This window comes from Medicago truncatula, chromosome 2 (assembly GCF_003473485.1).
Source record: "Medicago truncatula cultivar Jemalong A17 chromosome 2, MtrunA17r5.0-ANR, whole genome shotgun sequence".
In the NCBI taxonomy this organism is placed as follows: Eukaryota; Viridiplantae; Streptophyta; class Magnoliopsida; order Fabales; family Fabaceae; genus Medicago; species Medicago truncatula.
This window is the reverse complement of record NC_053043.1, coordinates 12,389,145-12,407,161: the sequence shown is the minus strand read 5'-3', so window position 1 is coordinate 12,407,161 and position 18,017 is coordinate 12,389,145. Positions and strand designations below refer to the sequence as shown.

The following is an 18,017-nucleotide window of genomic DNA, read 5'->3' as shown; positions in this document are numbered from 1 at the left end:
GAGAGATTATTTTCCCCAATAACTAACAATATAATTAATTATTCAACTTTATATTAATGAATGAATGAATCCATTAATAATTCCATTCGTCCGTGACACACACAAAATAAAAACACCATCCCGTGAAATATTCTCATCAACACGTGTCTCTTCATCTCCTCTCATGAAAAATAAAGTAATGTGACCACAAACTGAAAATGAAGACTTTCTTTCTTAGTTCTTGAAATTTCTGCAGAATCTTCTTATAGCTGCATGTGAAAATATTGCCTAAGAATTGAAACTATGACCATACTATACGTAACAATGAACCACTAATAACATGTCACGTGTTATAGCTTATAATCACAAACACTTTTGTCACCTCAGAACACAAAAAAAGTGCACTCACGAATCTCTCTAGTCACTTAATTGGTTTTGTTGTTTATGAAGTTTCTTTCTCTGTTCTTTCACCTGTGAATATTGTACACACGTGACATGTTAAGACAAACATGAGTGAGTGAATGTGCATATGCTCAAATATTTTTACACATTCATCCTTCTATATAAATCCTCTTTATAATACACATATTTTGCAAAACATGTTATTATTGTGTTGTACAATAATTGTCTTAGACATGACACATACATAATAATCACAAAATTCATGTTAAGTCTAATGCATTGGATTGTTACAGCAATTTCTTGTGCTCAAAGAAATTGAAGAGATAAAATAAGCATACCCTTGATCAATTCTTATTATCAGGTGAATTTAACAAGTCTATTTAATTTTTCAATGTTGTTTATGTACTTGAATGGTCACGTAATATGTCTTTATAAGTGTAAAATAATTTTATGCACACTTTCGATTGTATGGATGTACTTTGTGTAATATAAAAACATGGCACACAATGAATGTAATATGATTGCACAAAATTCCAACAATAATTTATTTTTTTTTGGTGAATTTCTTTTTTCTTTTTGAATCATAGATGGAGTGATAAATACCTCATGAAATTCAAGACACAAATAGAAGATATCATGTTCGAAACCAGAACACCACAGATATCCAAACTAACAATTTTAGCATTTGTCAATTAAGAAAATTCTAACAACCATGCAATTTGGTACAAATTAATTTTATCACGAAACAATGTGTACAATTTTTAATGCGAGAATTGATGCTGAATATAGTCTTGAGAAATATTTACTTGAACACAAAATCAAATTAAAATATTTAAACACACAAAAATAAAAAATAAATTTAAAAAAGAAAATAATTAAATGACATGACTAAATTAATTTTCTTTTAATTTTTTCAATTTGTGTACCCAACAATTTTTATTCTGCTCAAGACTTGCATTTTAGTCTTTGATGCAAATCAAGAAAAGTAGTTTATAGGCTAAATGATACCAATCATTCTGTGAAAATGATTTTCATGCATGACAAATACATCATTTTCTTCAATACATATACTTTATATATAGAAGTTTTAATTTCTATATGAAGGTCACTTTCCATGTTCTAACTCTGCTTATGTATGTCCCTAGCTAGCAGCATATCTTGGTTTTCTTTACCCTTGTTTTTGGTTTGAATCATAGAGAATTTGATTCCACCCGTGAATGCCTTAATTCTATTGTCGGGTACCAATATAACTTCCCTACAATAAATTCAGGGCCACAATGAACTAAACAACAACAAAGAGTCACGATATTGTTTTCTTTTACATCAACACTATGTATATTCCCTCATTTTACACTTCTCTTTTGTCCAATCAAAACGAATCTCAATTTACTAAAGCAAAAAATAAATTTGGTGTAATACTTGTTTGAAACGTTCACATTCCAATAATTAACAATTCAAGTATAAGTTTTTTTATTGAGAGAAAATTCAAGTATAAGTTTTTAAAATGTGAGTAATAATATTTATCCCCCAAATGTCACACAACATAATTTTTTTTTTATATTTTCTTATTTCGCCAAAGAAATTCATTATACTATGTACAACTTTGACATAAAAAAATGTATTTTGGTATAAACCGAAGTACATACGCGCATTGATTCAAAATTACAACGTGAATCCTCTAGGGTTGCAACCGTACATGATTCAAAACCCATCAAATTTATGGTCTTGTCACTACGATTCATTACCTTAAATCAAGTAAAATAATTGGACAATGATATATGAGGAAACCAAATATATTAGAGAGTTCTTAAGTTAGCAATAAGTGAAAGTTTTTTTTTTATTCATAAGTGGAAGTTGAAATTTCGTATAACTCAAACTAGTGAAGTTGTTGTGATTCTATATGCAAGTTCAATTGTTTTTTATGTCTAGCTTCCAATAGAATAGATAGATCTCTTACGTTTACGATTATCATGATGTGTAGCTTTCTCTTTTTTTACTATCTGCTAGTACTTTAATTTGGTCGTTAGATTTCTGGTTCTAACTCATATATAGCCATATACTCACATGCAATATCTATTATCTTATATAATGTTGATTTTTTTTTTCTTCTGGAGTTGCATGTGTTGGTTTCACCTTTTTCAAGGTAAAACTCGTAAACAAAGATGTACGTATGACTAGGACAAAATTACATGAGAAAATCTCATTTTCAGCATCAGTATTTATCCCTTTTGGTCTTTATTTATATGAAGCGTTTAGGTCAACAAAATGTAATGTATTTGGTTAAGAGTTTAGACCAAATACATCAACTTTATTGATCTAAATGACTCTTATAAATAGGATCATAGGAAGTATTTTAATAATTTTCTTTGAGAGTATACAAAAATGGCTTTTATCTTCATTATTCTAATTTACAATGCATTTATCCTTGTTACAATTTTAAAAAGTTATACTCATTTTTTTACACAATTGGCCCTATATGTGTGTGAAGAATGAGGGTGTAGAAGTGTGTGGTGTACAATTTTCTCCTTCCTTTTATTTTCTCTCATTTTAATAAAAATGAGGTATTAGATTAAATAATATACCATGGGAAAAATTTCAGGTTCTGAAAATTAGTCAATTTTTTCTCAAAGGAACAAACAAATATACTTTGTCTAGATACTGTTCCTGCCTTTTCACCTAAGTTTTCAATTATAGGCTTAAAGTATCATAGATACAAAGATTTATAAAATTGAAATTTAATATTCATATAATGCATGCAGTGAGTTTCCATAATTCAATTACTTGAAATTCAAGATGCCGCATTGTTATTGAGTTTTTATTCGAAGTATTGATAACAACTTATTTCTCTTTTTGGGAGCTTAATTTGAGAAAATATATCTGAACAGAGGAAACTCACTTGGGTTGGTATGGTGGTAATGACCTAGAACATGTGAGTGTGTTCCTCTTCAAAGTTTCAGGTTCAAAAATGAAAGTAAGAAATTGTATAAAAAAAATAGTTTGGAGAAAAAAGACAGATACAAGTGTTACTAAAGAAATGTGACCTCAAAAAAGGTCTCTAAAAACTTCCAAAACTATTCCTTGAGATACATACACTTTTGATCAACCAGCAATCAACACGTGTCAACTTTATGTTTGAGAATTTATTTCTTCGCCATCATACAAATTCTTAGTATAAATAATAACCTTTAGCTTCATAAATGTCTTACTAGGCAAATTTGCTATGATTTTTCTGAAAATCAGTTTAAATTAATATCTTTCATTTATCTTTGCAGTATTAGAATTTTTAAGCTAGCCATTTTATATTTTTCTTTTCACAGATATATCATCATTGGAGAAACTTGTATGATTTAACATTGGTACAATATTCATTGACTCAAAAAAAAAATCACTATGAGTCTCATTCATGGAATTTTTATCCTATGGATAACAATGATTCTTTTCATCCATAATGTGGAAGGAAGGTACCATCACAAGAAACCAAAGAAAACTTCCCCTGCACCTAGTGACCCTTCACCACCATCTCCTAGTTTTCCCTCTGATCCATATCCATATCCAAATGATCCTGGAGAATCTCCTTCTAACTGCGTTTTCGATGTAAGATCATTCGGAGCAGTTGGAGACGGTGATGCTGATGATACAGCCGCATTTAGAGCAGCATGGAAAGCAGCTTGTGCAGTTGATTCAGGAGTTCTTTTAGCTCCTGAAAATTACTGTTTTAAAATCACTTCTACTATCTTTTCAGGTCCATGCAAACCAGGACTAGTTTTTCAAGTAAGAATGCTTCTTCAATTTCCTTGTTCATCACATAAAACCATTTTTTCTTTATATAAATATGTAAATATGGTTCAAAATTTCTTTTATGGTCGCGGTTGCGTTCATCCTTGGTATTGTGGTAAATTTGTAGATAAATGTGGCTGATTTAGTTGCAATTGCGGCCACAATTGCTATTACTGACGGTAATTTAGAACCATGATCATGGTCTTAAGTTACTGTCAGTAGGCCGTAACTGCAATAGTGTCCGCAATATAAAGGATTTTAAAGTCTATACAAAATCATCGATAACTGCAATTTTGACCATATCAGTTGCATTTTTCCTATTTTTTCCGTAATATAAAAGTTTGCAGCGTAATTGCATTTGTCCGCGCAATTACAATTTAAAACCATGACCTTGAGGATGTAAAAATTTATTTCATACATAATTATTAATTATCTAATAAGGTTGAAAATGTGTACAGATTGATGGTACTTTGATGGCACCAGATGGACCAAATTGTTGGCCAGAGGCAGACAGTAAAAGCCAATGGCTTGTGTTTTATAGACTTGATCAAATGACTCTAAATGGGACTGGAATTATTGAAGGCAATGGAGAACAATGGTGGGATCTTCCTTGCAAACCTCATAGGGTAATAATCATAATAATTAACATTAACACCATTATTTTTGTATTTATCTATGTAATGTTAAAAACTAAATTCTAGTAATTTTTATTTTTTTTCATTTCAGAGTCCAGATGGAAAAACTGTATCAGGACCATGTGTTAGCCCTACAGTGAGTAAAATATTCAGAATTTACCTTAACCATTACATTATAATTTTTTTTTCTTATGAAACATCTTGTTTATAGATGATAAGGTTCTTCATGAGCTCAAATTTGGTGTTAAGAGGGTTGAAAATACAAAATAGTCCTCAATTCCATGTGAAATTTGATGGTTGTCAAGGAGTATTAATTGATGAATTGTCCATTTCTGCACCTAAACTTAGTCCCAATACTGATGGAATCCACTTAGGAAACACAAGGGATGTTGGAATATATAATTCCTTGATAAGCAATGGTAAATAATAAAGAGCATTGTCACACTTTCTCAATATAGAAATTTTATTCTATGGTTTTTTATTTAATTATGTTACATTTTATTTAATAGGTGATGATTGCATTTCAATTGGTCCTGGTTGTTCAAATGTAAATGTGGATGGTGTTACTTGTGCTCCTACCCACGGAATTAGGTATGTCACATAGTTTCTGTTATTTTAGTTAAATTGGGTTGTTAACTATCAATTAATTATGATTAATTTAGGAATAAAATAAAAATAAGCTACAAACTTAGTTGATGGTATTTATATAAATATATATACACCTAATTTCTGTGGTCCAAAAATCATTTCAAAAGGCAAAATGAATGAAAAGTGACTTTAACATGTAGTGTGAGTGTAATAACTCTTGAAGGTGTCTTATAAGATAGCAATTTATCTTCAAGAAAAATAAATAAATAAATAATGGAAAATTTGTGTTTGAAATTGAAACTTTTTTAACTTCAAATGATCACAGGATTAATTTTCTTTTTTAGAGATTTTTGTGACTATAGTACTTTAACAGTTGGAAGTTTCAAACTTCCAATCATTAATGTGACAATAGTTTTTGTTCTTCATTTCTGTAATTCTGTTTTGTCCCCTGCTCCTAGGTAGCAATCTATTACCAAGGGGACTAAATTTTTTGGACATGACTTTTAAAGATGTTGATTTTGTAAAACTTAATAATAACATAAATTGAGTTTGAAAAAAAGTAATTTTAAATTCATGAGTTTATTTTGAAATCAAATTTGATTTTTTTTTAGGTATAAAACTGATTTTATATGTTTGGATGCTATAGGGTATAATTGATATTGTCTCAAAAAATAACTATAACTTAAGCTAGAATTTTGAGCTTCTAACTCTCCAATTTTTTTTAAGATTAAGTTTTTTTTTTTTTTCAATTCACTTTCATAAATATATACAATGATAAATAAATTTACATACACACTCAGTGGACTAGACATGTTGTAACATCTAAAAGATATCTGGTATTAGAGACCAAAATATCTAAGAAATACAATTGATATTAGAGACTAAAATAAATTTGAAGAAAAAAAGAATTCTGATAACTCACCGAACATTTACAATTTTTCATAAAATAATTACATTATTGCAATCAGTGTCATAGATTAGAAGTTGTTTTATGTTGTATGGCTTGATTCCAATTATACAATTATTTAATAAAAAATTGTAATGTTAAGTGAGTTATCAGAGTTTTTTTTTTTTCTTCAAATTTATTTTGGTCTCTAGTATAAGACATATTCTCAGATGTTACACATGTGATGTGCTATTTTGGAACCTATAGAATTTTGAGTACCAAGCTTCTATGTAGCTATAATTAAAAACCTTACTGATGTGATTTCCACAGCATTGGAAGCCTTGGAGTACACAACTCTCATGCATGTGTCTCAAACCTAACAGTCCGAAACTCAATCATAAAAGAATCAGACAATGGACTAAGAATCAAAACATGGCAAGGTGGTACAGGATCAGTAACAGGTTTAACATTTGACAACATCCAAATGGAGAATGTAAGAAACTGTATCAACATAGACCAATTCTACTGTTTATCAAAAGAGTGTATGAACCAAACATCAGCAGTATATGTAAACAATATCTCCTACAGAAAAATAAAGGGTACATATGATGTGAGAACACCTCCTATACATTTTGCTTGTAGTGACACTGTTGCTTGCACAAACATAACACTCTCTGAGATTGAACTTTTGCCTTATGAAGGTGAATTAGTTGATGACCCTTTTTGTTGGAATGCTTATGGAAGACAAGAGACTTTGACTATTCCTCCACTTGATTGTTTAAGGGAAGGTCAGCCTGAAACTGTTGTGGAGTTATCTGAATATGAATGCAATAATTAAGGGAATTTGATCGAAAGGTCACGAGTTCAAGTCATGGAAACAGCTTCTTATTAAAAAACAGGGTAAGACTGTGTACAATACACCAAATAGTGAGACTCCTTCCTAGACTATACGTATGCGAGAGTTTTAGTGTATCGGATTGCCCTTAATTAAGACAGCATTGCTTTAAATTGTGGTTGCTAATATAGGGAAGGTATATCTTATAGTACTACATGTATAGAGACATTATAATTTATTGTGTTAGTGGGAATTGTTGTATTGTGTATGTTACTTAGGATTTCGTCCCTATTGGGGGTATTATTAGTCCCGTATTGTGTGATGATTTATAAGATATAGATAAGTCTATTTTTTGGGACTTATATTGTAATAGCTTGATTGGATTTTTATATATATCAGGTTTCAATTATCAACTCGTGTATCATTGCAAGCATGTTTTTTTGGTTGATTTGATTATGTTTTTTTGGTAGATAAGCATGTTTAATATTAATTTATGTTTAAACATCTTTTAAATGCTTTTTGAGTCCGAATATCTTTCCTATCTTGGACTATGACACTATCCCCTCATCTTACATTGTTGGATGAACCATAAAAGTTGGACATTTTAAGACCGTACCACTACAAATCAAAAAGATCATATAAGTTTTCTTTTTCTCACTTATTTTATTGAAAATTATATTTATTTGTTGCTAAAATATTTTTTTATTATTGTTTGTTTTTATTAACTCTATGTTAGTTGTACCACTAACCTATTCTTAAGAACAAAACTCAACTAACAATAACTTCATACTACCATTCATATATTAATTGCATTTTTATTTTTTATTTTAAATAAATTTTAACCAAAATAGGAATATTATTCTTGAAAATAATATTCCTTGAACCATAATGGAATTTCATACCCAAAAACAAACACACCATAAAAGAATCAAGAACACCTGGGCGAGATGTTTTTTCAAGAAACCGAACTAACTCACAAAAATAAACGCTAGGGATAATTAAATTTGTGACCTTGTTATAAGCATATCCGAAGCAAAATTATCGGACTAATCCAAGCGAGTTCACTTGGACGAGATGTTAAGGACTCTATTTCATCTTAATCAGAGGTTCTGAATTCGAATCCAGTTTTGGGAGTGGAGTGGTGTTCAATTTCTTGAGGGAAAATTTTGTTATTTATTGTGGTTCTACCTGACTCGAGGGATTAGTTTATGATTGCACGGAGATAATACCCCATTCACACCACAAACACACCCTAAAAGTGTGTTTATTGAACATGACAATTATAGTTGTACCGTGTTTAACTGTAAAACTTTTCAAGAGACAAAACAAATTAAGGACAAAAGATCGAACAAAATTTGAAAAAATTTCTTTCAAAAAATAATTAAAATTTGTATCCTTCACTAAATCACGTCACACATTTTTCTCACAAACATACTCCCTCTGGTCTCAAATGTAAGAAACAAAAAAATATAATTGGTGGTCTCAAATGTAAGAAAAAGTACAGTAAATGAACTTTTTAAATGTCACAATTCCAAATTTACCCTCATTAAAACCACTTAATGTCTTTACTAGTCCAAGTCAAGGGTAAAATTAGAAAAATACTAATACTTTTTATAATGATTTAAATGTGGTCAATCCACTTGTGCGTGTGTTTTTTCTTCCCTTACATTTGAGATGGGAGGGAGTATATTTAAAATACCAAAATAACATTCGTCTAGTAAACAATTCGTAGAAGAAAAATGGATAAAATTAGGAAAAACATATAACAAGATTATAAAAAAAATAAAAAGTAAAAAGTATTACAAATAAAAAGAAGTCCTTTGCTCTCTCTTTCTCTCTCTCACACAGCGACGGGACGGCTCCTCAGAAATCGACATTAGAATCAGGTAAGTACTTGATGATCCCAATCCATCATCCTTAGATTTCATCTATCTATGCCGTTTGTCTCTTTTTCCATTTTCCCATTTCTGCTTCTAAACTGTTCGACGAATTGTCTCAATGAACTTCTTCATCTTCAATCTTTGTTTTGTAGGTAATTGCTTTCCAAAATGCCTACTCTTCAAACTTCACTTCCTCCTGAACTCGCCAACAATGCCATTAGGGTAAAATACAACGCCCTTTTTGTTCAATTCAATGAAAGATTTTAACTTGTGTATTAAATTTGCAAATTTTGTAGCTGATTTAAAAAAAAATGATTTTTTTCAGCTTTACCGTGAATGCCTACGAAGAGCGAAATATATCGGTCATCGGGTACTTGATTCTTTATTATCTCTCTCTCTCTCAATCAGGTTTAGTAGGAGCTTGTTGCTGCTAGCATAGTTTAAATTAAACACAAATTTGACTTTTTCTTTAGTTATCTGTTTGTTTTCCATAGTCAATTCTTTCGAAATGAAATTTGAGTTTATTGGTGGTGTAAGCTCTATAGACAACAAGTAGGCTCTGTTTGGATAAACATCTTATTTTGCAGCTTATAGTATAAGCACGTATCATGATAAGCGTTTACGTATAAACTGTTTTATCACAAAAGATAAAATAAAGTTAAATTATTTTTGTTTAAGCTACAAATTGTTTACATAAGCTATCTTGGAGAGCTTATGAAAATAAGGTGAAATCAACTTATGAACATGGCATAAGCTGTTTTCATAAATTCTCCCAAACAATCTCACAAGTGCTTATGCTAGTGGGTAAGATCAAATAAGCTAATACAAACAGGCCCATAATTGAGATCCATATATTCTTACATTAAGATGTTTAGGTTTAGCATTTTAGCTAACATGGTAGACATACTCAGATGCTTTGAGTACACAGCTTCATTTACTTGTGGATTATTTTGTTTAAAGGGGGGGATGTGGGTGACAGGAGATATAATGGAGGGAGGAGACTGTAGAGTAAAACTATAGGGTAAAATTTACAGACAGTTCTCTACATCTTGTTTGTAATGTTTTCCTATCACAATTTTACGTTTTAGCAATGTATTCTAGGTCATAGTTTATTTAACTCTACATCGTTACTACCATTCTAATGGAGGTTCACCACGACTTCACGGGACTGGATTCATTTAGTCGTTAATGATGGGATCTGAGATGTTGGACAGTGGAATATAAGGTACTAGCGGCTGTGGCGATACTTGTGAGTTGTGACAGGGCTGATGGTTATTTAGGGGGTCCCTTCTGGATATATGAGAGGGTGGACAGATGAAGAACATGGTGATGATTTCTTCCTTGCATTCTTATTCATGCCATTACTAGCGTCTGTTCTGTCTGAGTGGTGCAGCTACAATTGGCGTTGAGATTGGGGAAATTATTTATGAGATCGGTGGTGGTGGTGGTGGTGGTGATTGATTGAGAAGAGATTGGGGAGACGATGATCCTAGAATAATGCCACCATTTACGACAATGATCCTGTGACTCCACTTTATTACCTCTGGGTTCTCAAAATATGGATCTATTTTAAAATCTTCTCAGTTTGTTCATAAGAAGTTTCATGTGTTTTTCAAAAGAGACTACCATTAGCAGCCTGCCTGTAGAAGACGTGTGTGACTTGGAAGTTGGAAGAATGGAATATGAATATCACTAGCATTTAAAAAGGTTTCGTTAAAAGTAGGATTGCACGACAAGATGTGAATGGAGAACACCCATGCAACCTTCGCTGGTGCTGCAGAAAAGCCCGCTTTGACAGAACCTGTGTTGTAGAACTTCTTTAATGAAGGCAACGGTGTTAAGCTTAGGATATCTGACATCAGTAGAATAATACACATGTAAAACCCTGATAGGAGAATAGTAGGAACTGGAGATAGCGAACTGTGTGTATGTTTTATCCAAAATAAAATTCCCTTGTTTGGTTGAAAGGGAAGCTGAGTGAAAATAACTTCTATTTTATCTTCCATTATTCAGTTTGCAAGGGGAAGAGGAAAATATAAAATTAATTTACTATTATAGCCTTAAAGAAGGTGGACAGAGGAAAGAAAGTACAGTGAAATCCTTGACTGATATGACTTTAGAACTAAGGCTTGCACACATGAAAGTGAAGGAGGTTAAAAGAGGTAAAATAATACAATGTGGGTAACTAAAGATTGCTAAATATAACATGTTAAGATAGTTTTTAAAATAAAAATAACTGAAGACAATTTAGTCGGCACAATAGTTAGTTAAACAGTTGTCCTTTTCTTTGCTTGTTACACTTTTCATGTATGATCATGGTGCACATTTTAACTCATTTACCCTCCCCAGGGGAGGGTGGGCAAAATTTGGAGAAGGGTAATTCTAGATCCTCTCCAGATTCTAATTCAATCATGTATGATCATGGTCGTTTGGGGGGGGTGGATACTGAAGGGTAAAATTTGGAGAAGGGGGGTTATACTACCTCCCTATCTTATTCTAAATCAGTCACTTCCATTAGTATCCTTTTCTTCCTTTTACACCTAAGTACTGTACTTGTTATACCAAATAGCTATCTGTGTGATAAAACTAAGAACTGTGCACTTTCTTTCTGATTCAGCAACATAACACACAGCTTCTTGTTGATATGGTGAGACAACAGTTTAAGAAAAACCTACATGAGACAGATCCTGATAAGGTTCAAAAGTTAAAGGACGAGTAAGTTTGTGCTCTAATATATATTGCATTTATATTGTGCATGTTTTCTGGATTCCTGGTCTGTTCTCTTTTCTTCGTTGGTTCTCCTTTCCCTTCAACAGATGCAATACAATTCTGATGTCTGTGCACAAAAAGATAGTAATTGTTTAATCACTTATGAATTGATTGGTTATTCCAAGCACAAAATAATATTTTTCTTTTCCTTTCTCTTGTTTTGTAGTGCTGCAAGGGGACTTATAAATCACATACTGTATGAGTCTGAGAAAATTTCTGGTCGAAAATTTACCAAGACTCCTCCTAAAGAAGCTTAATTTGTATAATCCCAGATGATTCAGTTTGTTTATTAGTGCTCGGTTTGGCAGATCAAGCATATAGACACGACCTTCCAAGATTTTTATGATGGTTGTATTAAATTGTTGAAATAAAAAAAGTTGTAGAAAATTGCTCAATTGCTTTCCCTATCTGCACTCTTTTTCATATCAATAGTGCTCAAGTTTCTTATAACTATTTTCTAGTTTCTGGCAAATGATTCAGTGTCTCATTAACTCATCTTTTGGCAGATAATGATTCCTAAATTATGCCTTCTTGTGGCTGATTCTTGACTTTTGTATCAGTTTAGAACTAATAAACCCGGGAAGGAATCAGTCAATTTTATTGTGGTTACATTGTGTCGAAGTTTAAACCAAGGTTGTAAATTATTATGCTTCAAATTTCTAAGTTCAATTCCTGAAACAATGTTCTTCAAAGGTGGGTACTATTACTAAGGAATATACAAGAGGAATTTTATTTTGTTAACTAAAAAGTATAACTTCATATTTTCTCAAGAATCCATTACTTTTGAGCCTGCATATGTTTTTCATTATTTCCTTTGTACCACTGAGTTTAGTCTAAAGCTACAAATTTAAGTTTTCACTCACCCTGACATTGTTCTTCACTATTTAATTGTTAAATATGGTAGAATAATTCTTAACACACATTGAAGTCAAGATATTGGAAATTGGAATAAAACCAAGGCCTCCTTAAATAGTATTTTTCAGTAAGCTCCCTGATAGTATATTTACATAAATGATGCTTTTTAGAGCTTCATTCTGATTTCACTGTTGACAGATTTATGGAGACATTTGATTAAAAGTTGGTAAGATGACAACAAGTCAATTCCTCCACAAGGACACATGGTATCAAAACAAAATTCCTAAGAAATCAATGATAAAAACCATTCTTGCAATTTAGCTTTTTATTATATATATAAAAGAGAGACCTCTTGTAACAATCCCTGCACTAAATTATGTTGTAGCATTCAGATGTTAAAATATAAGCAAGGGGCATTGCCACCTTTAATGGCAACCCTTGTATTATAGGCATAAGTTCCAAACAAAAACTGTATATCAGTGTACTTTATCCTCCCGGCCTAAAGGGTCCTCTCCCAACACCTCTACCTCTAGGGTTACAATATTAGGGTTTCCTCTGAGTTGATTTACATGAGGGTTCTGTACTTGATCTGGTAATCTTGGAATTCGGAATGTTGTGTATTTTATCTGGTAACCTTGGATTTTGGAAGACTTGTAAACTCATTTGATGGTGTTACAGTGACAGCTTATCACCTTTGGAATGCAAGTTTGTCTAACCTCACCCTGGCTTCTAGTGATAATCCCATTCAGAATCTCTCCATCATCTACAAAGGAAGTTGTCCTGCTCAACTCCCCTTCCTGCATGAACAACAAAGCAACGGAAACAGCCTAAGTGTGGATTGATCCCAGATTAGTTTTGCCAGAAGCAAACACGAGAAAAAAGCTTAGTTCATATAGAAATCCGTATCATTAAAGAGCTACTTCAAACTATTGATATCAATGTCATTTATATTTCATGCAATTCCATACTATGTTTATATATAGTTTGAACACATTCGTCCATTTCTTTCAGCCAAGAAACCCTTGATATTAGCAACTTACAGCAGATAGGTTTAATTGTAATGTGAGGACCTCTTCATATTCTGCAGCATCTAACTGTTGAAGGTGTGCCTCTTTGAAGAACTTGGGAAGGATGTATTGTCTTACAGGAACCAGAAGCATGATCATCAATGGGAAGAGAACACCGGCGATTGGAACCCAAGTAATACCAAAACAAACAAGCAAGTATACAGTCTGGAAGAGTGTAAATACTGCAACTATCTTGAAAGGTATGGTTTCCATGTAACTTGCATGGCATTCCTCCAGAACTCTATAGAAAAATATCAGGTTAGTGAATCACTCAACAAATTTTCCGAAAGAATAGAAAAGGAGACAGGAAATGGTGTGAAATACAATACTTGTATCTTTTGCTCGTCGCAGTAAAAATAAATAAAATTCGTTCCCAGAACTGGTTGCCAGGTAAGTTTTCAATGGCCATGAAAGCAAAGTATCCCCACAATACAGACGTTGGAATCATTTTCAGGACAGACATAGCTGCTACACATCCTCCTACCATCAAAGATTGAAGCAAGTTGCTTACTCGCTGTTCTTCAACCTCAACAGGCAATAAGTCATCAATTTCTTTCTCAATATCAAATATTGACTCGTCAACTGCATTATTTAAGCTTCCCGTACTTGATGCCAATTGAATAGTTGATTCTTTCAACTCTTTTAATCCCTATCAAAACAAAGTTAGCCAAGATTTTGGATGATTATAGTATTCAGTTTGTTAAAACATATGAAAAAATTACACGACGAAAGATTCTTTTGTATCTGTCCTAGACATGTGGCTGTCAAAACAGAACTTAAAAACTATACTCCAGAAAATTGCTATCAACTTTGATTATGTCAAATAGGTTAAAGGCGGGAGGGGGGGTGATAAAAAGACTACAATAATACAAACCGGAGCATAGGGTTCCTGGTGAGTTAGAGCGGTTTGCATTTGCCTGTAAGCATTTTGCATACTTCCATATACTTGTCCCAAGGGTTGTTGTTTTCTCATGCAATTTCGAGCTGTTGCAATAAGCCGATTTCTAAGTAACTGCAATAGCCGATAAGAATGGTCATTGGTCATTGCACCATACAGGTAATTATTTTCTACTATGTTTCCACTATCTCCTTTAAACCTTTAGGCCTACCAAAGGTTGCAGTAATAGAATTGTATTGGCAACATTTATCACAGTCAAGCTATAAAACAAGAAAACAGAAAACCTACTTTAATGTATGTATGCATGTATGTAAACGTATACCTGGTGCTTCAGTGTAGCTAAACTTTTGGTATGCATTGGAGACTGTGGAATGACACCATTTGATGGTGGTATTCCAAGTAGACCACATAATAAGACCTGTCATACATTCAACATATCAAATAAATGTAAAAAAACACAGATCAAATTCAGTTCATGGACAGGTTAGAAATCCACATTTTCTTAATTGCAAGAGGAAATTGAACAGTTTAGGCAAAGAACCATAGGAGTTTCAAATAAACCTCAGAAGGATCATGTACCATGAATCCCAAAAGAAGTAAATCATAGTGGAAAGAAGGTGGTTTTCTTAAATTGAACTCTTTCTGCTGAGAAAGCTGAGATGCTATACTATGATCAAAATAGTAAAGCACGGCAATCATCGTAGCTGGAATAAATGCTCCGATAATATAGAGAACTGGCACATTCTGCATGTCCTGTCATTGATTTAGAATCATTTCATGAGAAAAGTCCAACGAAGTAGTATGAACACAAGTGTCTGTTTACTTTGAGAAATTATTTTCTATTTTCACTTTTTATTACAAATATGTCATCTTATTTTCACTCGGTTTTGGTTTTTAAATATTTGTATAGGAAATTGTGAAAATGAAAACAACGAGAAAATATGAAATAGGTGAAAATTAGTTGAGATTTTCGCACATAAAAGTGAAAACGATTGCAGATGTCCTAACAATGAAATAATTTGGACTGATTGACCATCCATGCCTTTATGACAGTCCAGTTCTCATATTCACCATGGGACCATGGATTTGGACTGAAGAGTCTCCTAGGGATTCCTTTTGGAGTATTTCCAGCTGGTATATAGGAAACAACAGTCCATAACAGAACCATCAATGCGACACCATAATCTGCTATGAATCCCCGTAAACATCCTGCAATGAGAGGAAAATAATATATGAAACATAATAAAAGAACTTGGTCAGAATATGAGTTGAAAATATAAATTCAGTAATTATGAACCCCTATAAAATTCACACCAATCTTACCTGATCCATATCGCCAAGACCTTGCTTTTCGGCTTCTCAATGCTGTAAGCAGAAGACCAAAGGAAAGAACCAAAGCAAACATGCCGTTTCCAAATCTCCATGATGATTGAAACTCAGTTGATTCAGGGTTTGCTCTCTCAGGTATATGAAACTCGTGAATGAGTCCCTGTCAAACGCAATCAGAGAGCATCTTTATCAGATACGTTATATAATAATTCATCTTAATTTTCCCTTACTTCATGCAAGAACTGCATAATCATGTCTGCTAAAACAAAATTAACATTAATGTCAGAGAATACAGAAAGATGCATCTTACTTTTATAGCCTCTTGCATGAAGAGCATTGCAATGAGAAGGCCAAACAGTTCCCCTGCGACGCGAGTGAATCTGTTGACGATGGAGCATGCTCCTAAGATAGCCAATAGGAACAACAAGAGGGAAGTCCACATGCATACCCTGCCCATACAAAAAAAAATCATGAGGTAATAAAAATGATTCACTATAAAGTCAAAGACGACAAAAATGATTATATCAATTCAAATATGAATGTGAGAAGACTATACCACCCGGTCCACGCTCGGAAGAGCTTGGAACCCAAATCCGGCCTATTTTTAGCAAAGTTGAACATGAATATATACATGATTACAGTTGGTTCTGCTACACCAAGTATCAACAAAGGCTGGCCTCCAATAATAGAGTGTATAATTCCACACAGTGCAGTAGATGCTAATGTTTGTACAGCAGTGAGTATCCCATCTAGACATTGTTGGTACACATAACATTCAATTGAAGATATACTAAATTATCATTGCTTTTTATATAACAAGATTCCATGCATCGATGAAATTAACAATGTACCTGTATCTCTTTGCAATTGTTCTCCAAATGAAATAACTGGAATTGCTGATGCAAAAAATATATATGTGGTAGGGGCTAATATCCTAAGAAATAACAATTCAAGTGCCAAGTTAACATTCCAATTAAAATAAGAAGTATGAAGTTACTAAGAACTGCTTTAAACTATAGTAATCTTCATTTCTTCATCGATTGAATATAAAAAAGAAAAGCTTCTGTCTTCATTGAAGTATAAATCATGAATATCGAAATCCATAAAAAGAAGTCAGTGTTTTTGTAGCATAACTTCATGTGAATTATGTACCTAAAGCCTGCAGTGAGACCAACAATCCAGTCATGCTTGTAACACATCAATCTCTTTTTCACATCGTTTTTAATTCCACGAAATGGAATGAATGTGTCTTTCATTATTCTCAACCGGGAAAAACTAGGGGATAAAGAAAATCGGAGGGTTGAAACTGAAAATATATAGTCCAATGAAAAGTAAATAAATAGAAGAAAATGAGTTAGAGTGACAAAGTTAAAGAAGAAAATAAAATGTGGCTTGGTAAATGAACATGAAGGTAATGCATCATAGACTCATAGTGAATCAAATTCTATAAATGAAAGGAAAAAGGGAGATATAAAGTTTTGTAAAAGATGGTGAAAGTTGGAGAAAAATACAGTATGGTTTGGTGAAACTAAATGTTGCATTTCAAGATATATATATAATCAGAAAACTGGATATTTACTTGGAGTATATACTAGTTTTCCACTATGTCTATTGAAAATTAAATAGTTAATTTACGGTTGTTTTTAACATATATACAATTATTAAAATGTGTTTATGTGACAATATGATGAATTATTATTGGATGTATGGTTAGGCTTCATATGCATATTAAACCACCTGTCAAATCATATCTAGAAAAGAAATTCTTGTCATTAGTTGAGCTTTAGACCCTAATGTTTTGGATTAATTTAATATATCCATATGGTTGCAACACTGGTTGTGCATCAAGTTCTCTCAATGCAACTGGGAAGTGGGAACAATGACCACTAAAATGAGTACAAAAATGTCTTGAATATACCATTAGGTATAGTAGTGATATACAAGTAAAAGATTTCATATCAAAAGATTTTATAGATCATAGATATATTCTTCAAAAATATAAAACATTATATCCAGAATTGGAATATATTAAAGTGTTTTGTTTTTTCACCTATAAAGAAGTTAATAAGAGAAGTTGCCCGCCGCCCCTTAGATTAACTGCAATATAATTTAAATAA

At 32.3% G+C, this 18,017-nt stretch overlaps 2 protein-coding genes and 1 pseudogene across 2 annotated transcripts; 2 read left to right on the top strand and 1 right to left on the bottom strand.

Annotated features, from left to right (window-relative positions):
• The first annotated feature begins 585 nt into the window (after positions 1-585).
• LOC11410191 (polygalacturonase At1g48100) lies at positions 586-7,515 on the top strand. The gene is made up of 7 exons (XM_003594585.4): positions 586-742; positions 3,699-4,152; positions 4,617-4,784; positions 4,885-4,929; positions 5,005-5,212; positions 5,303-5,384; positions 6,598-7,515. The coding sequence occupies exons 2-7, from the start codon at positions 3,772-3,774 to the stop codon at positions 7,103-7,105; spliced, it is 1,392 nt and encodes a 463-aa protein (XP_003594633.1). The 5' UTR covers positions 586-742; positions 3,699-3,771; the 3' UTR covers positions 7,106-7,515.
• Positions 7,516-8,839: 1,324 nt separating this feature from the next.
• Positions 8,840-12,360, top strand: LOC11413876 (uncharacterized). The gene is made up of 5 exons (XM_003594584.4): positions 8,840-8,988; positions 9,135-9,204; positions 9,308-9,352; positions 11,600-11,697; positions 11,918-12,360. Exons 2-5 carry the CDS (start codon positions 9,151-9,153, stop codon positions 12,006-12,008), a joined length of 288 nt encoding a protein of 95 aa, XP_003594632.1. The 5' UTR covers positions 8,840-8,988; positions 9,135-9,150; the 3' UTR covers positions 12,009-12,360.
• Positions 12,361-12,951: 591 nt separating this feature from the next.
• On the bottom strand, positions 12,952-17,390 carry LOC11415954 (boron transporter 1-like; annotated as a pseudogene).
• Positions 17,391-18,017: the final 627 nt, after the last annotated feature.

Excerpts from the sequence above, each read along its gene's own strand:
- LOC11410191 (XM_003594585.4), top strand. The coding sequence starts at position 3,772 with ATGAGTCTCATTCATGGAATTTTTATCCTATGGATAACAATGATTCTT. Across the intron at positions 5,213-5,302 it reads TAATTCCTTGATAAGCAATG|GTGATGATTGCATTTCAATT; the intron begins GTAAATAATAAA and ends TTTATTTAATAG. Across the intron at positions 5,385-6,597 it reads GCTCCTACCCACGGAATTAG|CATTGGAAGCCTTGGAGTAC; the intron begins GTATGTCACATA and ends TGATTTCCACAG.
- LOC11413876 (XM_003594584.4), top strand. The coding sequence starts at position 9,151 with ATGCCTACTCTTCAAACTTCACTTCCTCCTGAACTCGCCAACAATGCC. Across the intron at positions 9,205-9,307 it reads TCGCCAACAATGCCATTAGG|CTTTACCGTGAATGCCTACG; the intron begins GTAAAATACAAC and ends GATTTTTTTCAG. Across the intron at positions 9,353-11,599 it reads CGAAATATATCGGTCATCGG|CAACATAACACACAGCTTCT; the intron begins GTACTTGATTCT and ends TTTCTGATTCAG.